Below are 25,561 nucleotides of genomic sequence, written 5' to 3' on the forward strand. Positions count from 1 at the left end.
TCTCCCTTCCCACTCAACCTTCCCTCCCAGATTTATGACCACTTCTGCTAAGCCACAGACGTTCTCAGTGGTTTATACATACGGCAGTACCATTGGTTTGGGTCTCCTGGATTTCATACATAATTTGCTGAGAGAAAAAAAAAATTCCCAATAAAGAGAAAACTGGCACCCTATTTTTTAGGTTACACTGCAGAAAAAGGGTAGGAGATACTCCTGATTTGACAGGCAATGTGAGAGCTAGAGGTAGGCTAGTGGGGACACAGAGAGGCTGGCCAAGATGCTATCAAGCTCTAAAATGAATAGTACAGACCGGATCACCCTGAGCGGCTGAGAAGAAGAGAAAGCAGAGAAGCTGAGAAAGGAGGCTTGACTCTTCTAGTGGAAACAGCTGTCTTCTCTCACACAGAATACTTGACCTCTTTTCTTCTTTCTTCTGATGCTCTTCACCAACCGTCTTATCCCGTTGGGGCTGATGATAAAAATTGCTACAGCTTGTGAATGGCTGAGTCCTGTCATGGCAGGGCATTATTTTCCTCCAAAGAAATGTTTCTATTACTAAGACTGACTTCTGAAGGCATCTTTTAAAGACATGTCTTCCCTGGGGGGTTGGCACTAATGGAGATATGTGGGTGCAAATACCTAGCCTAGGCATGTTTAAACTGTCATGAGTGAGTATGGCTTGCCCTGAAGGTAATGATTGATCCCAGATAGATGTGTATCTTAGAGCACAGATGCTCTGTGAAGACCTCCTTACTCCCCTCATCCTTTCCTTCAAGGAATAAAAAGCCCCATTAATAGCCTTCAGTGAATAAAAAGCTAATCAAGGCACCTGTTTCCTACTGCCTCCTTAGCAGTTCTGTTTTCTACCAAAACCTTGATTCTAGTTTGTTTTAATAGAAGATGCTATCTGTGAGCACCAGGCAGTGTCCAACTTGAATGTGATCAGAGGAGGTGAAAGAAAGGGAAGGAGGACCTTGGCACAGAGACAATGCAAAGAGAAATGCAGTACATTAATTCAGCGTGGAAGCATTTGTGTCCATAAAAGAGCTGCTGGTTGCTCCAAATCATCCAGTTCTGCAGCTTGCAAGCAAGCGTGAAACCTTGCCTCCTGATGTCTCCATGGGTTTGCAGTACAACAAATACTGTTGCTAACAGACTGTGCGTGCCCACCTGCAGGGCATGTGCTCAGAGATGAGCTTTTTTATCTTAGATGGCATCCTAGGTAGGAAAATCAGAACACATGGGTCCACCTAAGTAGGATGAGCTCACGGGATTAAAACCTTCCTCCTCCCAAATGAACAGGACATTCCTGAGCTGGATTTCTCAAAGGCAATTTGGAAGGACTGAGACAAATCTCGGTTTTCAGATGCACTGAAAGCTTCACAAAAAATAGTAATAAAGAGACCAGAATGGCTAGTCATCACTGACCAAACTCTAGTTTTGTGATCAGATCTATGCATGCCATGCCTTGAATGAGAACAGTTTCAAAATAAAGTTTCTAAACAGATCAGATACCAGGTACAAACTTTTTAATGCCTTTTTTTTAAGGCATGTGATAAAAGTCATCTTTCCCTGCTAGCTTGTCATTAACTCTTCAGTTAGTGAAATTGTTGCTGATTAAATATAATGCTGCTCCTGGGAAAACCATGCAATTTTTCTTTTTGTAGTAAGTGGAAGAAGCTTTCCTGTCCCTTCTTCCCTCTCTCAGATCATTTATGGCTTGACAATACATTATCAAGGGTTGGCTGAGCACCCTCAATCCCACTGTAGCCAGTGAGGATGGAAGGTCTCCAGCACCTGAGAGGATCCGTTCTTCAGTTCCCATTTATGTCTTATGAACCACACAAAAAAAAAGGCGGAAGTTTCAAGATTAAGTGATGCTTTCTTCCCCCTCGTACCACACCATTTAATAAATTAAGAGCTACTTTTGCCCATTAATTCTTTGCAGACACTCAGACAAGTTTGGGAGAAACTTAACATCCTTCAAAATCACACGAATCAATGCCAGCATTTGGCATACATCACACCCTCAAATCAAGCTATGACATGTGTGGCAAGCCCAGACCTTGATAGAAAAGTAAACACTTACCTTTCTTGGTTTCACTTTGTCATGGTAGTCATATTGAAAAATCCCCTTGTAGCTAAGTCCTAACCACCAAGGAATTCCCTGCTTGTCCTGGAATAGAAAACAGAGGGAGTTACACTGAATGTGATGGGGAAATGCTGGATATTTCCTAGGTTGTTATTCAAGGTGAAGATTTGTTTCTAAGCAATATCTTTGAATGTCACAGGTGCTGTTAAATTTACCCCTGCTGAATTTCCTCAAGTCACAAAGCTCCATCGTGTTTAGGAAAGATCTGTTTCACTTTTGGCCATGATATAAAACCATTTAAAATGCATCGCATGTGATCAAGTTACTCAAAATGCTGCCAGGGGAGATGAGGAGGTTTGACATGGGTCCCTTGTGCAGTGGTGCATCCTCTTTCTCTTCCCTGTAAATTATTCAGTCTGAACACTCAGAGATTGGAGAGGAAGAAAAGTGAATCACCCAGCTGACTTGAATTATGTGGAGGGATTTTAGCATTAATCTTGAAAATGCAGCAGTAATGGGATCTGAGAGCTACCAAGTGATAAGGTCTGACAGGCTCAGACCCAACTGCTTTGTGTCTGAGTGTGCAATAAAATGGCCTTGTGGAGTAATGGCTGATATCTGATACCAGCCTCTTTGCAATTTACCGAACTGGAGTCCTCAATGAAATTACATCTGTTCTGTTAACGTGATAGAGAATGGCAGGATAAAACGCAGCAAAACCAAAGCCCCCACATCAGGCAGAAGCAAAAACTATTATGTGCAATATTTGCTGGCTCATTGCGGCTCACTGGTACTTATTGATCATGGGGAGTTCACTGGAATAGCTCTCAAGTGTTTGCAGGCCTGAACACCCAGACCAATCCACCAGATCTTTTTTGGTCTAGAGTAGTCCAAGAGATCCGGATGCAAAAGGTGCTGTAGGGATCCTGCCCTCTGGCAAAAGATGAGGCTAATGCTTTTCGCAAAATGCTGTGCATCTTAGCAAGAATAGACTAGAAACGCATCTCCCTGACCAGGAGCTGTCAGATATTTGTGTTTTTATGGTACCCCATGTGTGCAAGACATTACAGATGTATGAAAAACCATATGATCCGTGCAAAGAGATAATGATGAAACACATCAAAACTTCAGGGGTGATAAATGAGGAAATATGCTCTGAGGAGTGTGAATCTAGCTTTCTTTATAAGTTTATTGATTTCTCTACTTAAAAAAAATAACTACCCTATACAGCTGGTCAGCCAGGGAAGTAATAATAATAATACAAAACTAGAAGATCTGGTGATAAATCATTAAACAAAAGAAATTAAGGATTTCATGAATACCTGAATGAAATCCACATAGTTAGAAGTGGAGAGCTGTTTGGGGAGGGGGATGTGTTATCTCTAGAGTATGGGACAATGATTTGGCATTAAAGTTATGTACTATATCTGTATCCATCTACCTATACCTCAAGCAAAGGGAGCTGCAGTCTGCAAGTCATGGCTGGCCCTAGTTAGTTGGTCATGGATCTGCCGGCTGGGAAAAGTCTGACCTCCCGGAACTACAAAATGATGTGAAGCATTGAGTCTGGCAGCGATGTGGCTGGCTCATCCCTCTGGTGCTGGTTCACTGGCATCACCAGAGCTTGCTGCTGCTTGTGGGCTGAACAGCTCCAGCACAATAGGACTCCAAGAGTTTTATCTCCAAGAACAGGATTTTCCTCTTTGGAGCTGTATTTACCAAACATTCACTACACAGTTGAAATAAGTTTATTCTACCACAGGAAGTGAAATGAGACTTTAGAAGCAGTGTATTGTATTCTGAAAGCAGGATGGCGATTTGTACCTCTCTCCCTCCCTCTCCAACAGTTTAATTCAATAAATGACCCTTTTTTGTAGCACGTACCTTTACTGCGTAATAATGCACTCCATATGTTGGGAGGGATTCTACAATGCTCATGTAACTGCAAAACAACACATAAGAGAATAACATGTCTGAGAAGCTGAGGATGACCTGGGAAAAAGAATGCTTAAATAAATAATCAAGTACAGAAATACTTAAAGCATTAGATGAGATGGGGGACGTAGTTACATATTGTATTTACAGTCCAGTGTAAATATTTCCTGATAAAACAAAGGTCACAAGAAGTCACTCTTATTTCACTTACTTCACAATTGCTTGACCTCTTGTCTGACCATTTAGTTTCTTGTAATGTTCAATGACTCGATCCTCACTGGAAAGGAAGAAATGAGATATTTTACATAATGGCAGTATCATGACTAAGAATCTTGCTAAAAGGTGAAGAGAGACCTCTGTTAACACAGCTACTGACTGATCAAAAAGATGCCAAGCAAAAGCGTTAGATGAGAGGATTTGATGCAGCCCAGGGTAAGCAAGGGGGACTCACAGACTGAGAATAAAAATTATTTTCTAGGAGTTGGCTTTCTGGAAGAACCTTTTTTACTCACAGACATGGTAACTCCGTGTACAGACTTTTCCCTCTCTGCATTACTTTCCTTATCTACAAATGATGCCCATGATACTACATTGTGTGGCAAACAGATTGGAGCTGCTCAAGCTCTGCTTTGCTCTAGCTGGTGCAACTTCTTTCCAAGCCCAACAAGTTGTCTAAAAGCTAGCAAAGCTTTCAGAAATTGGTGGCCAGTAACAGCTCTAAGCCTCACAGGTTAATCCTTACTGCAACAGCACAAAACCATGTACAGGAGCACTAGTGGAAGTCTGGAGAAATCTCTCTCAGCAAGGAGTTAAATTCCTCGTGTACACAGAGGCAGTGTCTCTAACAGCAGGTTAAACAGTGGCAGGGAATGTTTCCAAGGCACTCAAACTTGGGTCCCTTTACTGTTAAAGTACTGATGTGCCTCTGCATACTTTTGGGTTATGCTAACTTGCATTCCCCCAGGCAACTCCTGCCTAAGCACTGGGAGTTAGCACGGGCCTGGGCCCATTCCCAGCACTGTGCTGGAGATGAAGACAGTATAGACGGACACTGTTCCACAACAGTGGGCCTCTGTGTCAGAGAACAGTTCTGGGTGTGTTTGATAAATGCATGTTGAGACATTCACCTATACATGGTAGAGATGTAGCATCCAAAAGTAGATCAGCATGACCCAAATGACAGACTGAGAGACATCTGTAAGTTCACTTTTAAAGAATCTCGTTCTGTCTTCTCCAGTGAATGGGTAGCAGGAGAGCACAGAACCAGACCTATTTGATGCAGTGGGTACAGGGTGCTGATTGAGGCAGTGACAAATTATGCGGGTAAAGGAATGGTCCAGTTCTCCCATTAAATCCCTCAGAATAATTTTAATGCTTAGAAAATTATCTGTAAGCTATAAATTCAACAGCTATGAAACCATATTCATCCCACTGATCCAAGCAAGTACCACAGATGTTATGGGCATGCACATGAAGGCAGAGCCTGGGTCTCCTGCCATGATTATCATAAACAGGATTACTTTTGGAGCAATAACTGAATTACATGAGTGTTCAGTACTGGAAGATCTCCAAAAAACATCATTCTTAATAAAAAAGATAGACAGAGAGGGTTTACAGCCCTTTGAAATTACTTCTTAAAACCACAATTACATGTGGATGCAATTCCTCTCTGTCTCAAACAGGAACAAACCAGGAGTGAATTCTCGAAAAACAATGGAGTTTCTCCAGTGGAAAATGCTCTTAGCTTTGGTTTCCACTCTGTGCAGTTTATTGTACAGATCAAGCTTTCATGTTGATGCCATTCAAGGAAAGGATAGATGTACCTACAGGATGATTACCTAATGTGATTCCGGATGCACTCTGCTTTCTTACAAATGATTATTATAAAATAATGGATATGTTCCCAGACCATACCCCTTGGGCAGGGAAGCCAATCGATGGCCCATTTCCTTCAAAAGGACAAATCAGGTGTCAGGGAGCCTTCCCAAACAGTGGGATGAATACAGTTATGTTCTCAACCCATACTAAAAGATGTGGGATAGTCCAGGCTCTTTATACCTCCATTGCCTTGTTAGGATACTAATCTTCCTTTCCATTGTATAATGTTTCGAGGTCTACATATGTCAAGTGCCAGATAAGTATCATCCTTGTTTCTACTTTTGGACAAAAAAAAAAAAAAAAGCCTGAATTATCAATTGTGACATGAATATTTAATAGTGGGATTTGCTGCCTTTCACCTTTCTACAACACTGAGCTACTTACACTTTGAGGAAAGCAACAGATACTCCAAAGCACAATTCATCCTGACAGCAAAGGGAGCTGAAGGGCACCTAGCTCAGATGGAGAGGTCTACACTGAAGAAATGTTCATGATCAGATGAATCCCACCCCAGCTGCGTGACAGTCGCTCATCTAACAGTTTTTTGAACTTCCTTTTCATTCCCTGCGCAAGGAGGATCATCCAGCACAGAGGTCACTTTCTGCCTCCAGCTCTGGGACAGAGGAGTAAGCCCAGCATGTGCCAGGGAAAACAAGAAAAATCATTCACGGGTCAGAAGGAGCATTAGCAGAGCTTATAATGTTCTCTCCTATCATTTCAGCTGTTCATCTCTGAGCGGCTGCCATGCTGCTATTGACAGCTGGGAGAGCGCTGGGACACTGCCTGGACCACCAGCTGACATCTCCTCTCCCCCTGCTCTGGCAGTGACACAGAAACTCATTCATAATGCAGGGCTGACAGAGGATGCCTAACTAATGTGGAGACACAGAGGCTGCTGAAGCACTACCGTCTGTTTGCCAGCTCATAAAACATTCCCCCCAAAGCTGCAAAAGTTAGGACATGGATGATATCCTGCAGCAGACAACTCTGATAAAGATCTTTAGAACTACCAAGAAATCCCTCCTGTCCCAGCAGCTTACAGAACTGGACGACAGACAACTTGCAAGTGAATGCAGGGCCAGAGTTTCTTATCATCAGATCCAGATTTTCAAAGGTAATTGTTTTCCCCCTGTCTTCCCAGCACACTGAGCTGTTTTAAATAGTCATCCACTCATTGCTGCACCTTACTGTTGTTCTGTTTCTAACCTTTGTCCATTTTGATTATATTCTCAAACTTACTAACATCTTTATTTGCAGTCCTATGCTGTCCCACTGAAGCCAGCAGAGCATCTCTTAGGCCAAAGGGACCAAGAGCAGGATCAGAGCCTTAGGTCCATGTTGTTTTAGAGAAACTAAATAGTAATTTTCAGATTATATTTTCAGAGGAGAATTTTCTGGCAATGCTGATACTTTAGGTTGCTAATAACAAGCTTGCATTCAAAGTCTGTTGGAACCTGGGAGAAGTCTATCTTCCCCCTGGTCTATTGAACATCCCATTCTGGCACCCGTTTTTGTGCAGTTTCATCTCCTCCTTGCATTCTTACTGGCAAACTAGTACTGGGCTGGCTTGCTAGGGAGGATATGAATTGAGATAAAATGCAATGGCAATGGCTAGAAAGGAGTGCTGTGAACTAATGCAGGTTCTCTCCTGTCTCACTGTGATTAGTTTTATGTCTAAAATAATAAATACTGTCAGTTGTTTCCATGCATGGGCAAGAGAAATCAAAACTCAGGGCCCCAGTTCCTGGACTGTATGGGAGGACCAGAAGCTCAGCTTTCATTTAAAAGAAAAAAAAACCCAATAAATTCCTTGCTTCACCAGTAATAAGTGATGCTAAGAGATGCTTGAGAACAAGATGTGCAACTGATTCTTCTTAATCTGTAGAGAGCTTGATATAAAAACTACAACCTTCATCTTTGTTGTGATGTCTACAAACCTCCAGGAAGAGGTTACAGTGAAGGGAAAGGCCTACAGCACGGGTATGTAGCCAGGAGACTCCATGAAGGTGGAGCCAGAGGCACCAAACTATGCTGATTTAGCTGTCACTACATCTAAGAATCCAGGAGTCATCCCACTGGTCTTACTACATTTGACAGGAGCAACAGGTGAGGCTTTTTCATGGTGTGTGATGGAAATGTTGTATTATTTTACCCAGATCTATCACAGTATCTTACTGAAAGTATCAGTATTTACTTGATTATCCATTTTATCACCTCTTAGTCCATTTCAGCCTATACAAATGTAGCACAGGGTTCTTTTGTTTGTTTGTTTTAAACTAACTAGAGCAATTAGCATCCTACCCCTCATGTTTTAAATGTTTTAAATGTTTCTTTCCAGAGCTGGAAATTCACTTGTTACTGCTTTGTGCTAATGCTGAAGAACTGCAGCATAAAACTGACTGCACACAGAAAAGAATAGGATGAATATGTATCCTATAAGTAATCTGCATGAGATGCAGAAGTGTCAGAAAACAGAGTTTTAAAAATCTGCCCTCTTAGATCATTGAAGTTTGATCTGTACTTCAGAGGCTTTTAATCTGAATGACTAGCAGCCTCTTCTTGAGAGCACTCAGTGTTTCAGAGGGTGTTTATGAAAAAGCCACCATTAAAAAATAATGAACTGCTGATGTATATGAGGTCTCTGAGATCTGGTTACTGAAGTGAGATCACAAGGGAGTCACAGGACTGTAGCCGCTTGTTTTATTACCTGATTGGAAACAACCAGCTGGAAACAACCAGCTGGAAAGAACCAGTCACATGAGAACTCCCACAAATTTAAGTACAGCTGCAAGAAGTGCTGTACCTTGTGTATAACTGTAAATACTTGCATTATGAGCATGAGGTTTTTACACGGCCCTTCTTGCTTCAGGTGACTGAACACAGCCCGAACCCAAGGAGAGCAGATCGTCTTGAGTGCCATCACACAGCACGTACAGGACAACTAGATGATCAGGCCCAGTCAGCATGGGTTCATGAAAGATAGGTCCTGCTTGACTAACCTGATCTCCTTCTATGACAACATGACCCGTAGTGGATGAGGGAAAGGCTGTGGATATTGTCTACCTGGAATTTAGTAAAGCCTTTGACACCATTTCTCATAGCATTCTGGAGAAGCTGGCTGCTCACGGCTTGGATGGGTGTACTCTTTGCTGGGTAAAAACCTGGCTGGATGGCTGGGCACAAAGAGTTGTGGTGGATGGAGTTACATCCAGTTGGCGGCCGGTCACAAGTGGTGTTCCCCAGAGCTCTGTACTGGGGGCAGTTCTCTTTAATATCTTTATCAATGATCTGGGCAAGGGGATCGAGTGCACCCTCAGTAAGTTTGCAGATGACACCAAGTTGTGTGGGAGTGTTGATCTGCTTGAGGGTAGGAAGGCTTTACAGAGGGATCTGGACAGGCTGGATCGATGGGCCAAGGCCAACTGTATGAGGTTCAACAAGGCTCAGTGCTGGGTCCTGCACTTGGGTCACAACAACCCCACGCAATGCTACTGGTTGCTGGAAACCTGCCTGGCAGAAAAGGATCTGGGGGTGTTGGTCGACCACCAGCTGAATATGAGTCAGCAGTGTGCCCAGGTGGTCAAGGCGGCCAACAGCATCCTGGCTTGTGTCACAAATAGTGTGGCCAGCAGGACTAGGGAGGTGATCGTCCCCCTGTACTTGGCACTGGTGAGGCTGCACCTCGAGTGCTGTGTTCAGTTTTGGGCCCCTCACTACACTGAGGTGCTGGAGCCTGTCCAAAGAGGGGCAATGAAGCTGGTGAAGGGTCTAGAGCACAAGTCTTGCGAGGAGCGGCTGAGGGAACTGGGGTTGTTTAGTCTGGAGAAAAGGAGGCTGAGGGGAGACCTTATCACTCTCTACAACTACCTGAAAGGAGCTTGTAGCCAGGTGGGTGTTGGTCTCTTCTCCCAAGTAACAAGTGATAGGACAAGAGGAAATGGTCTCAAGTTGCACAAGGGGAGGTTTAGATTGGATATCAGGAAAAATTTCTTCACCGGAAGGGTTGTCAGTCACTGGAACAGGCTGCCCAGGGAAGTGGTTGAGTCACCATCACTCGAGGTATTTAAAAGACGCGTAGATGTGGTGCTTAGGGACGTGGTTTAGTGGTGGACTTGGCAGTACTAGGTTAATGGTTGGAATTGATGATCGTAAAGGTCTTTTCCAACCTAAACGATTCTATGATTCTATGAGAGTGTCTTATAGACAGAGACAGTCCCAGACCTCATTGTGATTTCCCAGCAGAAGTCCTTAACATAGGCATGCTAACACTTGCCAGCAGTGGGGGCAGACAGATCCTGATGGGCAGACAGGGCCTGACAGGCAGCCTGGGTTGTCACTGCTTTCCTGTGTATGGATACCATCACAGGCCACTGAAGCAAAGGCTATGTGGGCACTTTAATTAAAGACCTCAGTCCATGTTGCTGCTCAAGGGTCAGATTTGCCTTCCCTGTCCATGGCTACTTGTTCCCACCACTCCTCTGGTGGTGACTTTAAGCTTGAGCTACAAGTTTGTCAGTCATACCAGGCCACTGACCTGGCTAGAAATGCACTTTTTTAAATGTGTGGATTAATCTGTGCAAAAAGAAAGGTGGTGCTCCGAACAGGGAGACCATTCTGCTTCCAGTGAAATGGCAGTCTACATTTATCAAATTTTCACAAACATTTGGTTTGATTTTTAGACAGAAACACCAGGAGACTGTGATGACCCACAGCTTTTGTGTATGTGTTCCTAACCTCAGCTTGGCACTCTGAGTCTCTCCTGATGTGCTCAGAAAGTGATTAGGAGATCTCACAGACTAGCTTGCCTACAGCTTGACACTAGGTACAGCTAATTCTGGTATTGTAGTCATGCTAGGAAAAGTGGATGGCCTTCCTGGCAAAGGGAAGAATTGAGATAATAAACTCCAAACTGATTGGTTTCCCCGTGCCATCCTCAGATTACCAAGACACCGAAATTAAAAGAGTAGCAGATAAACAAGTTCACTGCCACCCCCAGGCTTACAGCCTAATGCTTTAAACACAAACATGAAAGAGGAACAAACAGATAATCAAGTGAAAGCCTCTCCCCATTAATGAACAGTCTTTCCCCAAATTCTTTCCTATTTGCACAGATAAAAGGGATAGGCAGGGTGGCACAAAGAATCTATGTGTGGGGCATACAAAATTTAATTGTGACTCTGCTTCTGCCCTGGATTTAATTTTCAGTGCAATAAAGATAGAGCTCCACCTCCAAAGGTCACCTAGTTCGTACAAAAGGAGAAATACATCTCTTTTAGTTCAGCTATGCCATACAGAGACAACGTGCAAGATGAAGCTCTATCACTCAAAAATAATACAGAGCAGTGCAAAACATTGACATTTCAAACTGGGAAAACTTTGCACAAATGCAAAGTGCTGGGAAAAGGAAACGGCACATTAGGCCTCTTGATTTCATCAGGACACTTGCATATGTACAGTGAATTTGCTGGCCAGATATTACTGCAGCCATTCTGCAGACAGGGAAACTGAGGCCCATGGTGGTAGCTCTACTTGTGTTGAATCATGCAATGAGTCAGTGGCAGATCCCGCGCTGGAAGACAGGACTCCCTGCATCCCACTTCCACTCTCAGATCACTTATTGCCAGAGCCAGGTCCTGCATAAGACACTGAAAAGCTGCTCAACAGAATGATACGTTACCAGTAAGCGAGGGAAGGATGCTCCTTCAGCGCTGGTGTTGGAAGGGCTGGCAGCTTCTTTAATTCATTCCTTACAACTTCATTGCTGAAAGAGAGTTCAAAAGGAGGATCAGGCTACAAGAAAACAACCACAATATTTGATATGACCTGACCTAGCTGGCAGGCTGCTACAGCTCTACATCTGTTCCTCCTTAACAAAAAGCATGGGGGTTTCCTTTTTCTTCTCTCTTTATTTGTTTTATGGCAGCTCAGTTAACTTTTCCCTCCATTATCAAAATTGGAGAGAAGTTCTCCCAGATGGTTATGTTGAAGCACTTCCTACCAGTGACTGAACACAAAAGCCACCATGTCACATTTCATTGGGGAGGGTCCCATGGACATGTTCATACTGAGAAAAGTGATGCTTTCAGCTGCAGTAAAGCACCTTTATTTAATGCCTTACAACCTGCTGCAAAACCTAATGATTTGCTTTCTTAGCACCACAGGTTGCTCTGAGCCTCTTGCCCCAGCAGCCTGGCCTTTGCACAACATCTTCACTGATAAGACTCCAGCTTGAATTTGTGTCCTGCTACACAAAACTCTCTGTGGGACCAGGCCCAACCACTTGGCTAATGTTCTCCTCCTTCCAGCCTCTAGTGGATGCCCATCTAGAGATGCCCAAGTCTCAAGTAGGTTCAAATTTTGCAGAGTGAAGATGTGTAGAACAGCACTTACAAGAAATGACTAAGGAAACTACTTCCATGCTAAGCACACAGAAAACCACTCAGTAGCACCTCATATACCAAGTCAAATGACTCTTGACAAACAGTGTTTGAACACCCACTCCTGCCTAAATCTCATGGTCATTTGACCATCAGATAGATCCTCCTTTGTAAGTACAAATGCTCCAAAACTATTCAGGTTTTTTCTTCCATGGCAGGTAAATATCTGCACAAGTCTGAACAAGAAGCTGTTCTGTTCCATGTTATCTGCTGATCTGGCTGCTCTGCTCTGTGACTGACAGCTTAGAAAACAAGCTGTTGCTGTTTACAGAGTTTACTGGGTCTGCCCAGAGATGTCTTCCCCACAGCATGTGCATACTCAGCTCTTTCTGAGTTTTTTGACATTTTGAAAGAAACTTGGAAAAAACTCATAGAACCCAGCACAAGCAGCAGTCACTGCCCTCAAGTGAAGATTTTTTGAGGCTGGCTGCTTGTAGAAGGAAGTTGAGAAATTTTCAAAACTTTTCTGAGAAAACAGGGAGTAATTTACAAACAGGGACTTTCTGAGCCCAGAAGACTGTCAAATAGGGCAAGATTAGTGGTGACTAACTATCTTTGAGAGTCTGGGAAAAAAACTGAATCAGTAATGGCTCCCGTAAAAGAAAGGGCTAACACTACTCAGCTCCGTCTTTTCTGTCAGTAAGGAGTAAAGCTTGCTTGTACTGTGATAAAAAGTCTTTTAATAATCAGAGAAAAAGACATTCTTAGTGACGTTGTTGGATGAGATTAGCATTTCTGCTCAGTACCCAGAAAACACTGTAAAGGTAGTGCCTCACAAGTGCCGAATGTATTGCAGGTAATCACTTCCAGGAACAAAAAGGTATTTCATTCTGTGGTCCATATATTCACTAAGTCTTCTGGCAAGACTTTTCTCAAGACAAATGAATTTAGACTCCCAAAAGGATGTCAAATCAAGAAAAAGGAAAAAAAATAATGACTCAGGTTTCATTTGAACTGGTAGCCATGAGGTCACTTTCCTCTTGGCTCCTTTTAAACCACCAAACCCCTTAATTTTTAAAATGTTTCCAGCAGGATCACAAGTGGTTTTGTACTTACTGCTTTTCCCACTCTTTCTAGTGAAATATCTCAGTTGTGTTTATTTTATTACTGTATTTAGAAAGTGTTTGTTTAATCCGGTCACTTGTGCTGCATTTATTTTATATTTGAAAGTGTCCAGCTTCCCAGGTTGTTATATATGGAAGGGTGCTTTTGAAACAGATTTATTCATATACAGGGGAAAGGCTCCAAATACATTTTCTCTATGTCCTCCAGACCACCTAATTTCTGCACTGTGGTGGAAATTATAATATTTAAAAGTCTGAATAACAATATGAAAACTGAACTGGAAAAGCCATCTGTATGGGTTCCTGAAAGCTGGTTAGATATCCAGAAATAAGGTCGACCAACTGGAGAATGGACTTAAAAGACAGGAACTAAGTTCTGGTCTTAGTTCTGGTACTGCCTGTTTAATGAGTCTTGGCCAAATAAATTAGTCACCACATCTCAGTATTTCTGTCTACACATGGGGGTGAAAGGCCTACCTAGCCACTTCATAAGCATTTTGTGAAAAACAATTTTTTGCAAACTGGCTGCAATAATTTTGAGCAAGATTACATATGCAGTTATGTCTCAGGAAATCCATAAATTTTCCAGCATGCATAATAACAGTGATCAGTAACAAAACAAAACTGCAGGTTAAAGTTATCATCTTTTCTCAGCATGGTAATTCATTCTGTTGAATGCAAGAGGAAATGCAGAGTCTGAGATTCTCGGATTAAACTGTACCATTTGAAATACAATGTTTAGGATCTTCTCCATAAAGTTGCAAGAATGCAGCCTGGGATTTGTAACCCTTTAATAAATTCTAATTGGTTAAATGTCACTTGGTTACATAGAAAGAAAAGTAAGCCTGAAACTATGTTAGATTACCATCTGCCCAAATGTTGAAATTATTGTGAAATTGTGCTTAACAGGAAACTAGCCGTTAGCTTTCTTCCCTTGTTATTCTTTCATATGTTGCTGGGAGATACTTGGAGTTCACTCGAAATGTCTCATATTGCTTGACTGGAAGAAATCTAGCAATGAGAGGCTTGTCTGAGGAACTAGCTGCAACAATTCAGGATTTTGTTTTACTTAGGGTTTTTTCTTGCCCTTCCCCAAACTGAGGGACACATGATCAGTATATGTTATTTCCAGCTGCTTGGATATAAATGCTGTTTAAGGTTGAAGAGCTGGATTCTGAACATTTAAAACTGAAGTCAGTGTGAGTTTCCCAAAGATTTTGGTCAATGTTAGACTGGACTCTAAATCCAGTAGGATTAATTCAGAAGGAAAACCTCAACTCTTTTAACAATATGTGATGCTGTCCCCAAAATTAGCAAAGGCACCCTGGTTCCTTCCTCTATGTAGGCCTAAAAAGGGTCACACCTGTAGGACTTGTGTTCGTCTCAGGAATTGAAATTTGTCCTGCCCACGCTCTGCCAACCAAGTGTGACCGAACTCTCTACTAGAAACAACATTATAGCTTGAGTTAATAACCTTTACATCTGTCTGCAGGATACTAGTTTAGGAGCTTTATACATGTGATTTTGTGCCTTTGAAGTCATAATTTTTGTAAGTATTATGAAAAGAACATAGATCAAATCTTAAGTATTCTATTCAACCTGACAATCAGCTGAACAGGGATACTCAATTGTCCTAAATTCAGTGGTACCTCCCAGCCTAAATGTAAACCTTCTTTTGTCTTGTCAGCTGAAGTATTTGGGGATTCTCTTAAATAACATGAAAACCACTCTCCTTTAATGCAGAGGACTAGGAACTTCTTAAGGAGAATAACTTTTTTATTTTAAACCTCGCTCTGCCTAAATGTGTATCAAGTAAGAGATATGCCCTTTGTACAACTCTGCTTGCAAAACACTGAATTGGACCAGGCCACTTACAGCAAACACTGAGAATTATTTTTCTTAGCTGATCTAAACAGGTTCAGGAGCTTGGGTTTTCTAATAGGCTTGTTTTTGAAATGCAACACACATTAGAAAGGGAAAAGGGCTTAGTCAAATGGCTCGCTATAGGTGCCAAACTGATCTGTCAGGGCTATTGTGGTATCTTAGTTCAAGACAGATAAGGGCAACTCAGACTATGTGCTCTCCCAGCTTACCAAACACTGGGCAGTCATTGTGATGCCCGAGTTAGGCGGTACTCCAAGGTGGCAAGAATCGGTGATAAGAGACTCGGGCATGATGATGCCCTACCAGAGGACGTAGAACATGTTTGAAATGGCACATAAATCCCTTTTGGGGAAAGGAAAGAGGAGTACTATGAGCACAGTCATTATTCTGAGGCATGGAATGATTTCATCATAAGCAGCAGTGGGAGCTGCTGTCATTGTAGATGCAGCAGTTCACAGAGGTAGAAAATTCACAGAGGTAGAAAATTGACTGCTAGAGTTTGTAAGATCAGTTCTGTTTTTTGAGCTCCCATGAGGCCCAAAAAGCAGACTTGCAACTGCCTCGAGGAGTCCTGAGCCAGCTCTTTGTGATCCACCACCTGGGTGCAGTGGGGTCTGGCCACCAACCAGTGGTTGGTTCAGTGCCAACCCGCAGCTGAAATTGTGACGATTTGGCATTGGCTATCCCAACACCAGGAGGGACCGGCTGTGACTCATAGGAAAGCTCCCATGGGGAACAGCAATTCTCCCATGGCTACAAATGAGCCAGTGTTTATGCACTTTTCTGGGTCAGGGCCAGAGAGAAACTTGTAGTCTCACAGGCTATAGATCTGATGGTGGCATTAGACAGGACAGGTGTGGGAAATCATCAGTCTGCGTTCCAAGCATGCAACCCTTTAGAATTAAATTATTTCTTCAAAAACAAAGCAGGAGTTCAAGAGTTCAGCCTTCACGCAATGTATGCTGCCATGCACAACATATTATCTTTAAATCTCAGCAGCAAGACATTCACAACTGCAGAGCTTCTCTGTTTCAAAGAGTAGCCACTTCTATTTAAACAGCATTTCAACATCAACTAACTTCAAACACTGAAGCTTACTTCAGCCCTTAGAGAAGTCAGAACATTTGTCTCCATCTGTAGTTCCCCTGGCTGGCCCCAGGCTTGATTTGCGTCCCAGATTTTACACTGCTGATACGAATAGCCACAAATCTCAACAGGCAAAATCTTGACCACAATGACCTCATGTTGACTTCGGTAGCACCTGGATCTCACCCAGCACAGAAACCCATGTCAATACACATTAGAGGGGAGCTGCTGGACAGACATATCTGAAGACGCTAAGTCTTCTCCTAGACCATAAAGGGTCAGGGTAGCATTCTTCTACCTTCCTCCAAGAACAGGCTTTAAACTCGACTAATATGGCAGATTGCTTTGCCACCAAAGCCCATTTATAAATTAAGATCCCTGGCAGTGTCAGCAAGTTGTTATTATGACACCACTTCTCCGCCTGACTTGGATGTAAGGATTTAGGATTAGATTGGATATTAGGAAAAATTTCTTCACTGAAAGGGTTGTCAGTCTTTGGAACAGGCTGCCCAGGGAAGTGATGGAGTCACCATCCCTGGAGGTGTTGAAAAGAAGTGTAGATGTGGTGCTTAGGGACATGGTTTAGTGGTTGGGCTTGGCAGTGCTAGGTTAACGGTTGGACTTGATAATCTTAAAGGTCTTTTCCAACCAAAATGATTCTATGATTTCCCCTTCCACTTCAAATCATTGTGATCCACAGGTGGAAAGGACTAAGAGGTAACTTTTAATGGGGATGGTGATGACTGCCACACTGATGTGGAGGAAGCAGGTAACACCATGTACTGAGGTATCTTCTGTGCTCTCAGAGAAGATTCTTCATTTCTCTGTGGCCTAGAGAAATGCACTGTGATAAACTCAACCATTCCTTTTACAGGGGACATCAAACAGCTTTCAGCAGATGGATGCTTTCCACCAGCTGTTTCCACTTCTGATCTGGAAACAGATACTTGAAGATAAAATGCTTTCAGTCCTATTACACCGAGCCATCTGATTCCTTTCTATTCTGTGTTTCATAGTCTGAATGTACACTTTCTGGGTGTGTTTTCATCACGTCCAAGATATTCTGAGAAACATTAAATATTGTTCTTCATAGCAAAACCAGTGGAAGATGTGGTTTATCACAGGTTTGAATAGCAAAACTCTGCTTGGTCCAGCTCTGCTGGGCTAGGCACTTGGCAGTACATTGAAAACTAGACTGAAAAAGAGCCACGTGCACTCCAGTGCCCCCTAAATAAACACTGCTGATAGCTGAGTTATTCCAAATTGGGTAGAAATGAAATATGAAGCAAGACTGGGCTTGTGTTTCTGTGGTCAGATGCATGTCAGGATTTTGCAAGTTGATTAAGGTTTTGAGAAATGATAAGGCAGAACTTAAACTTCCTTTTAGCAAGGGTTACCTTATGTCATCTCAGATTCCATGATAGGCAGGCAATATTTGCAGTGCATTGTGCACTGATTTGTCTCAATATTAACCGGCTAGAAGTCCCAGTCCACCAGAAGGCAGAACCTGCCTGTTATTCACAGCCTTCTATGGGTGCACAGAGTATCATTACCATATTCTCTCCGTGTATCTCAATGCTGACAAAATTAAGACACCTCTTTAGGCTCGTCTGGCAATTCAACCTCACTGCCTATTCACACCTTGTTTTCTTCTATGAAACTAACTTCAATGGATATCATGGTCCTCCAGCTGAACTGACTTTCGGGTCAGCAAAAGTAATATATGGAGTATGTGAAATTTTTAGCATAGACAGTTCTCCTGAGCTTCAGATGAAGATCTTTAATGTTTCTCACATAAGGCATCAAACAGCCATCTGACCTTTGGTTGCTACTAATGTGTAACTGACAGATACTGTCAACTTAAATGAAAATTCTTGGGCATTTCATTAACAGCTTCCTGAAACACCAAGCACAGTCACCTCTGAATTTCTTACAGCAAGTCTGAAGATTTGGCTCAAGGGATAGCGGAAGTTCAACAAAACAAATTATCTAACTTGTGATTTTGAGAACTCTGTCCAAATTCAAGCTGAAATATCAATTAGTGATGGAATTTTAATGTTGCCTCTGGCTGGATCTGTGATATAACAGTGATTGTAGAGCCATTTCCTTAGTAATTTCCTTCCTAAGACTAGTCTATTTCCTGAACTTCATGGGCATATAAAGAGATTTGTCAACAACAAAGTCACAAACAATGCTGTTTGCAAAGCATCCTCTGGTCAAAGGCTGTGTTTTGTGAAGAAATGATTTCAGGAAGCACGAGGTCTATATTAACAATGCATTCCTGTTGCTACACAGCTACAACTGAGTCGCATCACTCATACAGTGATTTCACCAGATTCATTCTCACAAGCGCACAATGACAAAAATTTTTAAGATCACCTACCTTGAAAAATCTCCCTTTGCCTCCTGTAAAGTGAAGGAGAAAATTTAAAAATATATCATTAGAAATAGAAAAAAATATTAAAATGACTGTTCAAGATTTTCCATTTGCAAAATTCATTTAGCAGCCATTTCCTGTTGTAATTGATTCCTCATGTATTTTTTGGAACCAGTATCTAATGTCAAGTGCCATGATACATGCAGTGAGCTGGGCAGATTAACAAACAAAAGGTTTGCCTAATACAGGGCCATAAGATTTCTTATTCTGCCAGTGGATACCGAAGAAGCTGCAGGAAATAATGCTAGTAAGTAATTTATGTGGGTGCTGCATTACTAGAAGATCTCTGAAGTCTCAGTGACTTTGCAGCTTCTGAGACTGCAACTCCCCTGACTTTTTTTACAAGTATTCACATTATTTTCTAGTAACTAGACTTTCAAAAACTAGCTCACTGTCAGCTTTCAAGGGGATGCAAGACATAGGTTTCTCTAATTCCTTGCTGGGTATTTGGGGGAGCATTTAGCTCCCTTACATATACATGTAAATATTTCCATTTATTACCATCACAGCCTGATGTTAAAGGGCTGGGTAATGTTCCACTCCAGTAGTTAGATTAGTACCTGTGTCTAACTGCACATCTGGCGAACCCTCAAAATCTGGTGACCCCCCTCCTCAGTAGACGTAATACGCATTTTACATTTTCCATAGGCAATATGCATTTCATATGATGCATGCTAAAGCACCTCGTTTACCAGCAGCTACGCAGAAAACACAGTGCAATAAAGTAATTTGTGCAGTCAGGGAGTTTCCACTGCCAAGAGGACCGGGTTTTGCATTCAGGTCTTTTGTCTTTACATCTGTCCATCCACCCACAAAACCTGTCAGCCCATGTCCAGTGGTGCTTCAGTCCCGAGGCTGGGTAAAGTTCAGAGCTTTTGGTGGTACTTTAATTTGTTCTGTTAACACAACAATGTGAAATAAGGCTACAGACTAAATCACTTGAGTTCTGACAGTCCTTTACTATCTTCCTGTTTCCCTCTGATTGAACTGAAGGGCATACAAGCTGTCCTCTGGTAGCAGGAAGGAGTCCTCAAGAATATCATGATTATAGTTCAACACAGTGCAAAACCCAAGGTATAAGGACTGGCCTGCACAGGGATGAGCATATTGAACTTAAAAAAAATAAATTTGTAGGGTAGATTCTCCATACTTCAGTTCTTTGACCTAGATGCTGCAGTGAGTAGAACAAAATGCAGCATGATCCCTCTTGTTTTGCTTGGATCCTGTCACAAACATGGGTTGTAGTAATTTCTGGTTACAGGACAGCAGAGGTGTGGCTTGTTTTGACTGTTTTCATTAAGTTACACATCAAACTACTACAGGAATAAATGTAACATCCTGTGTTTGTCTGTGATGAGAAACAATCACAGCAACAAGGGTTACAGTGGCAGATCAGGATCTGGCTGTACAATTACTAAGTGCTCAAGTTATTCATTAGGATGAGCAGACAATAGATTCATAACCCTACTGCTGCTTCTCACAATGAGCCTGTTGTTTGATGTGTATTCCCCCAACGACCAATATGCAAGTTCTATAATGTGCTTTTAATTGAGTCCCCCATCCTTACTCTCTCGCTCCATTTTTGTTACATAAAACAATTTTAATGAAGATTCAAATCCCTACGCATTAATTGCTTCTTTAACACGTAAAGTGCTATAGAAGTGCAATGCATTGTTATTTATTAGTGCAATCTGATGAGATGGCCCGTCTGCTCACATGGCTCCTCATAGCTTCATGGCTGATGGGGAAAAAAAATTGAAACTATACTGTACAAAAGGGGAACAAGGATCATCTGGCAATTATCTCTGATCTGCTCCCACAGTCATGCTCCTAAAAAGAGATCTTTCACAAAAAACCACCTCCGCTACCCTGAAAAGATTCCTCTTTGGGAACCAGAGATTTACCAAATGCTGCTGGTAATTTGCTCCCTGACCCTTTCCCTCTTCCTGAAGAGCAGGACTTTCAAAGACAATTTTTTTTTTTCTGGAGAAGTTTTTTGGAAAGTGTTTAAGCCCTTCTGCCCATCTTAGAGAATACAGACAGTTGCATAAATAGAAGCTTATGGAGATCATCAGAGGGCCAAGCTCCATTGGGAAAACACATGCAAACAAAGTCACTGGAGAAGAGCCCACTGTAGATGGATTTCACCTAGGAAATTGCATTCATCACTTAGATTTTCTCTGGCTTTACATCATACCCCAGGGTCTTGGATATCTGTGTTGGAGCAAACATAATATACATTTATGTATGCTAAATATTAGGCAGTGGATTCTGCTCCATGCATGGAGAGGTCTGATTCAAGAGCCTTCTGTACATATTTTGCATTGGTACAAATGATGAAAACTGTGTAAAGACATCTTTCTCCTGCATTTGGAGGAACCCCTGCAGAAAATACAGCCATTTTGGATTTGGCAAGTCAAGAGACTTAATGCAACACGAGGAAACACGAAGCAAGAGAAGGCAGGTGCTTACCTGCAAGATGTATGCAGCCAGTTCAAACACCACTTCACTGTCAACCTCAATAAGTTCCTTGAAAGGTGAAGAAAACAAATAAAAAGAGACTTGAGTCAGTTTGAGCTCCTGCAAGAAGGACATGCATTTCCTCCTGCTACTGCACGGTGAAGCATGCCGTGCCAGTTTTCTCCCCTGGCTGGGCTTCAAAGCATTCCCTGTGCTCCTGGAGACCAAAGTGAAGGAGAAAGCCAAATATTCAGCGTAATGGCTTGGTAAATGAAGCGTAACTGGATGTGGCATGAAGGGATTCCTGGGGAGGAAGGAGGAGAAGGCAGGTGGAAGAGGGAGTATCAGGGTAATTTTTATTTTCTTGCATGATTTAGTGAAAGGTAGTCTGGGAAATAAATTGTTTCTCCCCCAAATGTCACCCATGCTTCAAGGGAACACAGGCTTGTCCTTGGCTCACAGAAGCAAGGAAATGAGAAAATTTGTCTTCACTGAGTTTGTGTCAAAGCCGCCGCAGAACTCCTCTGGCACTTGCCCAGGGTAAACTCACTGGAAAAAGAGCCATATTCTGTCTTACAGGATGGGAGCTCTGGTTTTGGTCCCTCCATCCCCATGAGCACTGGGGCTGTGGTTGCTTTGAGAATGAGCTGTGACAGCACATCTTTTGGTAGATCTTCACTGCTCCATTCTATAGGATCGAGCCCCTGATGAAAGCAATCTTGGAGGGTCAGGTGAAATTGTGAGCGTTTTGCTTGGACACCATGGTCCCATGAAGGACACTGCTGGTCCCATGAGATCCTCTCAGCACTCAATTTTGCAACTAGATCTCCTATGTTGTCTCAGACGTACGTGGCCACGTACAATGGGTCACTTCAGCTCACTCCTGTGGTGGCTTTTCTGTTTATTTAAGCTGCTGTTTTTAATATTTTACTTCATCTGGCAAGAAACAAGGGATCTAAATATAGATCACTGCTGTGATCCATGCTCCAGCCAAGTCATGGCCACACCTCATTTACAAGCCACAGTCGCTGCGTTGGCTTGTCTCTGGCAAAATCAAAAACAAAGGGAACAAAACAGAGGATAAGATCCAGGTGTCCTTGGCTTTCACCAGTGCCAGCTTTTTAAAATAAGCACTTCCTTCACCTCCTTCATAACAACTCCTTGGGGAGTAAAGACCAGCTCTGCTATGGGCAATGAACACACCTTGCCCCGTTCAGCTAAACTGCCTGATTCACAAAGGCACCTGCACTAATTATGTGTGTGTGCCAAGGGAAGCGGCTGGTGTGAGATGTCAATTCAGCTGCAGGCAGGGCTGGGCTGGGGCAGCCAGGCATATCCCTTAGCAAGGGGTGATGTGGAGTAGAACCAGAGTGCCTGGTCTTCCTCCCATCTTGAAGCACCAGGCACCACACAGATAAACCAGCCTCGGCAACCACATGTTGATGTTATGGCAAGTCTACACTAGTAGGTAAAGTGGGCCAGAGCCCGTTCTCTGCCCCTAAGGGTATGTGGCACAGTATAGCTTATGATTAAACACTTTGCCTCTCTCCACCAGTCCCAGATGGGGTTCCCTCAGCTGTATTGCCTCTTGGGAACAGGTGCTCATCCCTGAGCAGCGCCCAAGCAATGCCTAGTACAGGACTAGTTGGCACAGGCCAGAACGTGCTAGTAATTAAACTGACTGACTGAGGGACAGTGTCTGATGCCAAGCTCTGTCTCGTTTGGTGGCTTGGCCTTTCTGGGCAACAGTGGCTTGCTGGTCCTGTGCGAGGGTTTGGGTGTGCGGGTCCATGAATGCCTCATTGTACAACAGGGTGGGCAAGGAGGAGCTGAGGAGTACAGCACCCAAACCCAATGCAGAGCCAGCTGCAACCCAGGGGACCAGCAGCCCCAAACTAAGCAGGCCATAGTTTTCTTTCCCAACTTGAGCAGCCCTGTGCATGGGGACATTTGAGGGGGTGTGTCTGGAGAATGACCAGGCAAGGTCTGAGGTGCTAGCATAGCGTCATGAACTACACTTATACACAGCACAGTCTTTCCAGGCTGCAGGGGAGCTTGGGGTGAAGCCATCAGTGGGAAGTTCAATGAGGAAACTTTGTGTGCAACAAGGAAGGTTTCAAGGTTTGGGAGCATGCAACACCTCCTGCTAGCTGGCTGTGCTTAGATGCTGAATGCCCCCTTCTACACCTAGAGGAATCCTCCAGGCATGCCGGCTGGGTGCCCTGCATCTTAGCAGAGGCTTTGCACCCAACTTTCAAATTCAGCGCCTTTTGTAATAGCACAGCATGGCTTACTGTGGCTGGAAGTCAAATGGGGAAGGACCCGCATGGGAGACTGGGAATCCAGCAGGGCTATTTTTGGATGGAGATGACAGTCAGCTTGAATGTGCAAAGTAATGGTTTCAGGAGAGGTCAGACTAAAATAGATCAACCTAGATCTGTAGGCAGTCTTTTTCTTTTTTTTTTTTTCTCTTCTTCTTCTTATTAAGCTTTCTCCGAAAAAAGAACTACAGTGTAAGCTTTTCCTGGCAATACTCCAAAAAGGAACTTTTCCCCAGGAACCAAAATGTGATGCTCACTGAGCTTGTTGCTGAAGAGGGCTGACTAAGCACATCTAATTGCAGCCTTGCCAGAGAGCAAAGCTCTGCACAGCTCAGCTCAAGCAGCCCTGCCTCTTTCCTGGGCACTGGAAAAAAGGCATTTTCTGGCTTGTACTCTGCACTTCTGTAGGAGGTGCAAAGTTAGTCCCTGCATTTCAGGACATGCAGATGTCAGCAAGCGAGGCTCTAGATTTGGTGTAAGCTAGGTGGCTTAGCAGGTCACAAACCTGCTGAGGGTTGTGGGATGGCGGTACAATCACTCCCTGACTACAGCTGTCTTTTCCTACCACTTCCTCCCTGGCAGATGTAGGTGAGTCACCGGGAATGGCCCCTGACAGCACAGAGGGAGGTAGGAGGGATCCTCCCAGGGAATCCCAGCTGCTGAAAAACCTCTCCCAGTCCCACGCATCAAGCTGGCCTTCCAGCCCACCTGGCTGAGGCCACGGGCAGCCAGCCTCCACCTCAGGGCTTTCTGAGCCTCTTAATTTTCTGGACCCTGCCCTTTCACTTGTACGGTTGGCTCAGGGCATCGGAGGGATCACCCTCACAGCTCTGCCGTGGGCAGGTGGAGTGGAGGCCGTGCCTTCTGTCTGGCACACAGCGTGCCTTGCGCTGGGCAGCTCTGAGTTACAGTGCTGGTGACAGCAGGCTGGTGTTTTCCGTTGCCTACCTGGCAGGGCTGCTTCTGGTACAAAAAACATTTGGCCGTGCATGTTACTGTATAAGGTGGTTTTCAGTGCACACCCACAGACACCCTTCCCCACCCGCTATACACCCACATGGTCACTCCCCTGGCCCACAAACTCTCATTCACACTGTCACAAACATGTAGTCATATACACCCCTGACACACTTTTACACACTCACGCACAAACTCTCACAGTTACAGTCATGCATGCACTCACACACCCCTCACACCCTCAGCCCCCCATGCCTACCCACTCTTGCACACACACAACCTCACGCACTCTCACACTTCCCTTGCACACTCTCTCACACGTACAATCCCACTAACGCACGCACTCAGCTCTCTCACAAACTCGCTCCCGCTCCCCCACCGCCTGGCCCAGAAGATGGCGCCCACGCCGCAGCCCGCGCGGCTATTGCTGCCCTCTTCGGGCCGGAACCGCTAACGACAGCCACTCAGCCCAGAGCGGGCCTCAACAGTGGCGGGGTTTTTTTACACAAAAACAGACATTTCCTTCTAAATACAAGCCAGTTTATAATTTTAGCAGCTGCAGATTCTCTTCTGCCAACCACAAGAGTTACTTTCAGGGGTGTTTTACCTCAGAACCTCTTTCTGAAAGGGAAGCTTGCTGCCAAGTGCCAAGTGGTTAGCCAGAGGTGAGAGGGAGGGTGGGAGGAAGAGGAGGTCATTTCTTGGAAGTCGGGGTATGACTAATGTAAATTTTGGGTAAGGGGATGCAGACCCAGGTGCCTCAGCCCACCCCAGTGCCACCAAGAGCTCCCTGAGTCCTTACCTTGTAGATGCAGGACTTGGCATTCAAGAAAAACAGCTCAATGGTGGCATTGTCCTTCAGATAGGAGATGCTTTCAATGTAGAACCTGAAAGGGAAAGCAAGAGAGGTGATGCACAAGGGGAAACTAGGGCAAAACATGAAAATGCACTCATTACATGAAAAATGTGGTCAACGGAGTCATGATGAGAGTACTAAAAATGACGTTTCT

At 43.6% G+C, this 25,561-nt stretch overlaps 1 protein-coding gene across 6 annotated transcripts in view; it reads right to left on the reverse strand.

Moving 5' to 3' along the window:
- Positions 1-25,561, reverse strand: part of FRMD4A (FERM domain containing 4A) — a 382,867-nt gene that overhangs the window by 56,780 nt on the left and 300,526 nt on the right. For all 6 annotated transcript variants that reach the window (XM_054813272.1, XM_054813275.1, XM_054813273.1 and 3 more), the window contains 7 exons: positions 25,354-25,438; positions 21,286-21,342; positions 18,760-18,782; positions 11,583-11,666; positions 4,239-4,304; positions 3,977-4,034; positions 2,090-2,176 (listed from right to left, as the gene is read on the reverse strand). In XM_054813272.1, the coding sequence (XP_054669247.1) occupies positions 2,090-2,176; positions 3,977-4,034; positions 4,239-4,304; positions 11,583-11,666; positions 18,760-18,782; positions 21,286-21,342; positions 25,354-25,438 (460 nt within the window). The remainder of the gene's footprint in view (positions 1-2,089; positions 2,177-3,976; positions 4,035-4,238; positions 4,305-11,582; positions 11,667-18,759; positions 18,783-21,285; positions 21,343-25,353; positions 25,439-25,561) is intronic.

Source organism: Grus americana, chromosome 1 (assembly GCF_028858705.1).
Source record: "Grus americana isolate bGruAme1 chromosome 1, bGruAme1.mat, whole genome shotgun sequence".
Taxonomy (NCBI): Eukaryota; Metazoa; Chordata; class Aves; order Gruiformes; family Gruidae; genus Grus; species Grus americana.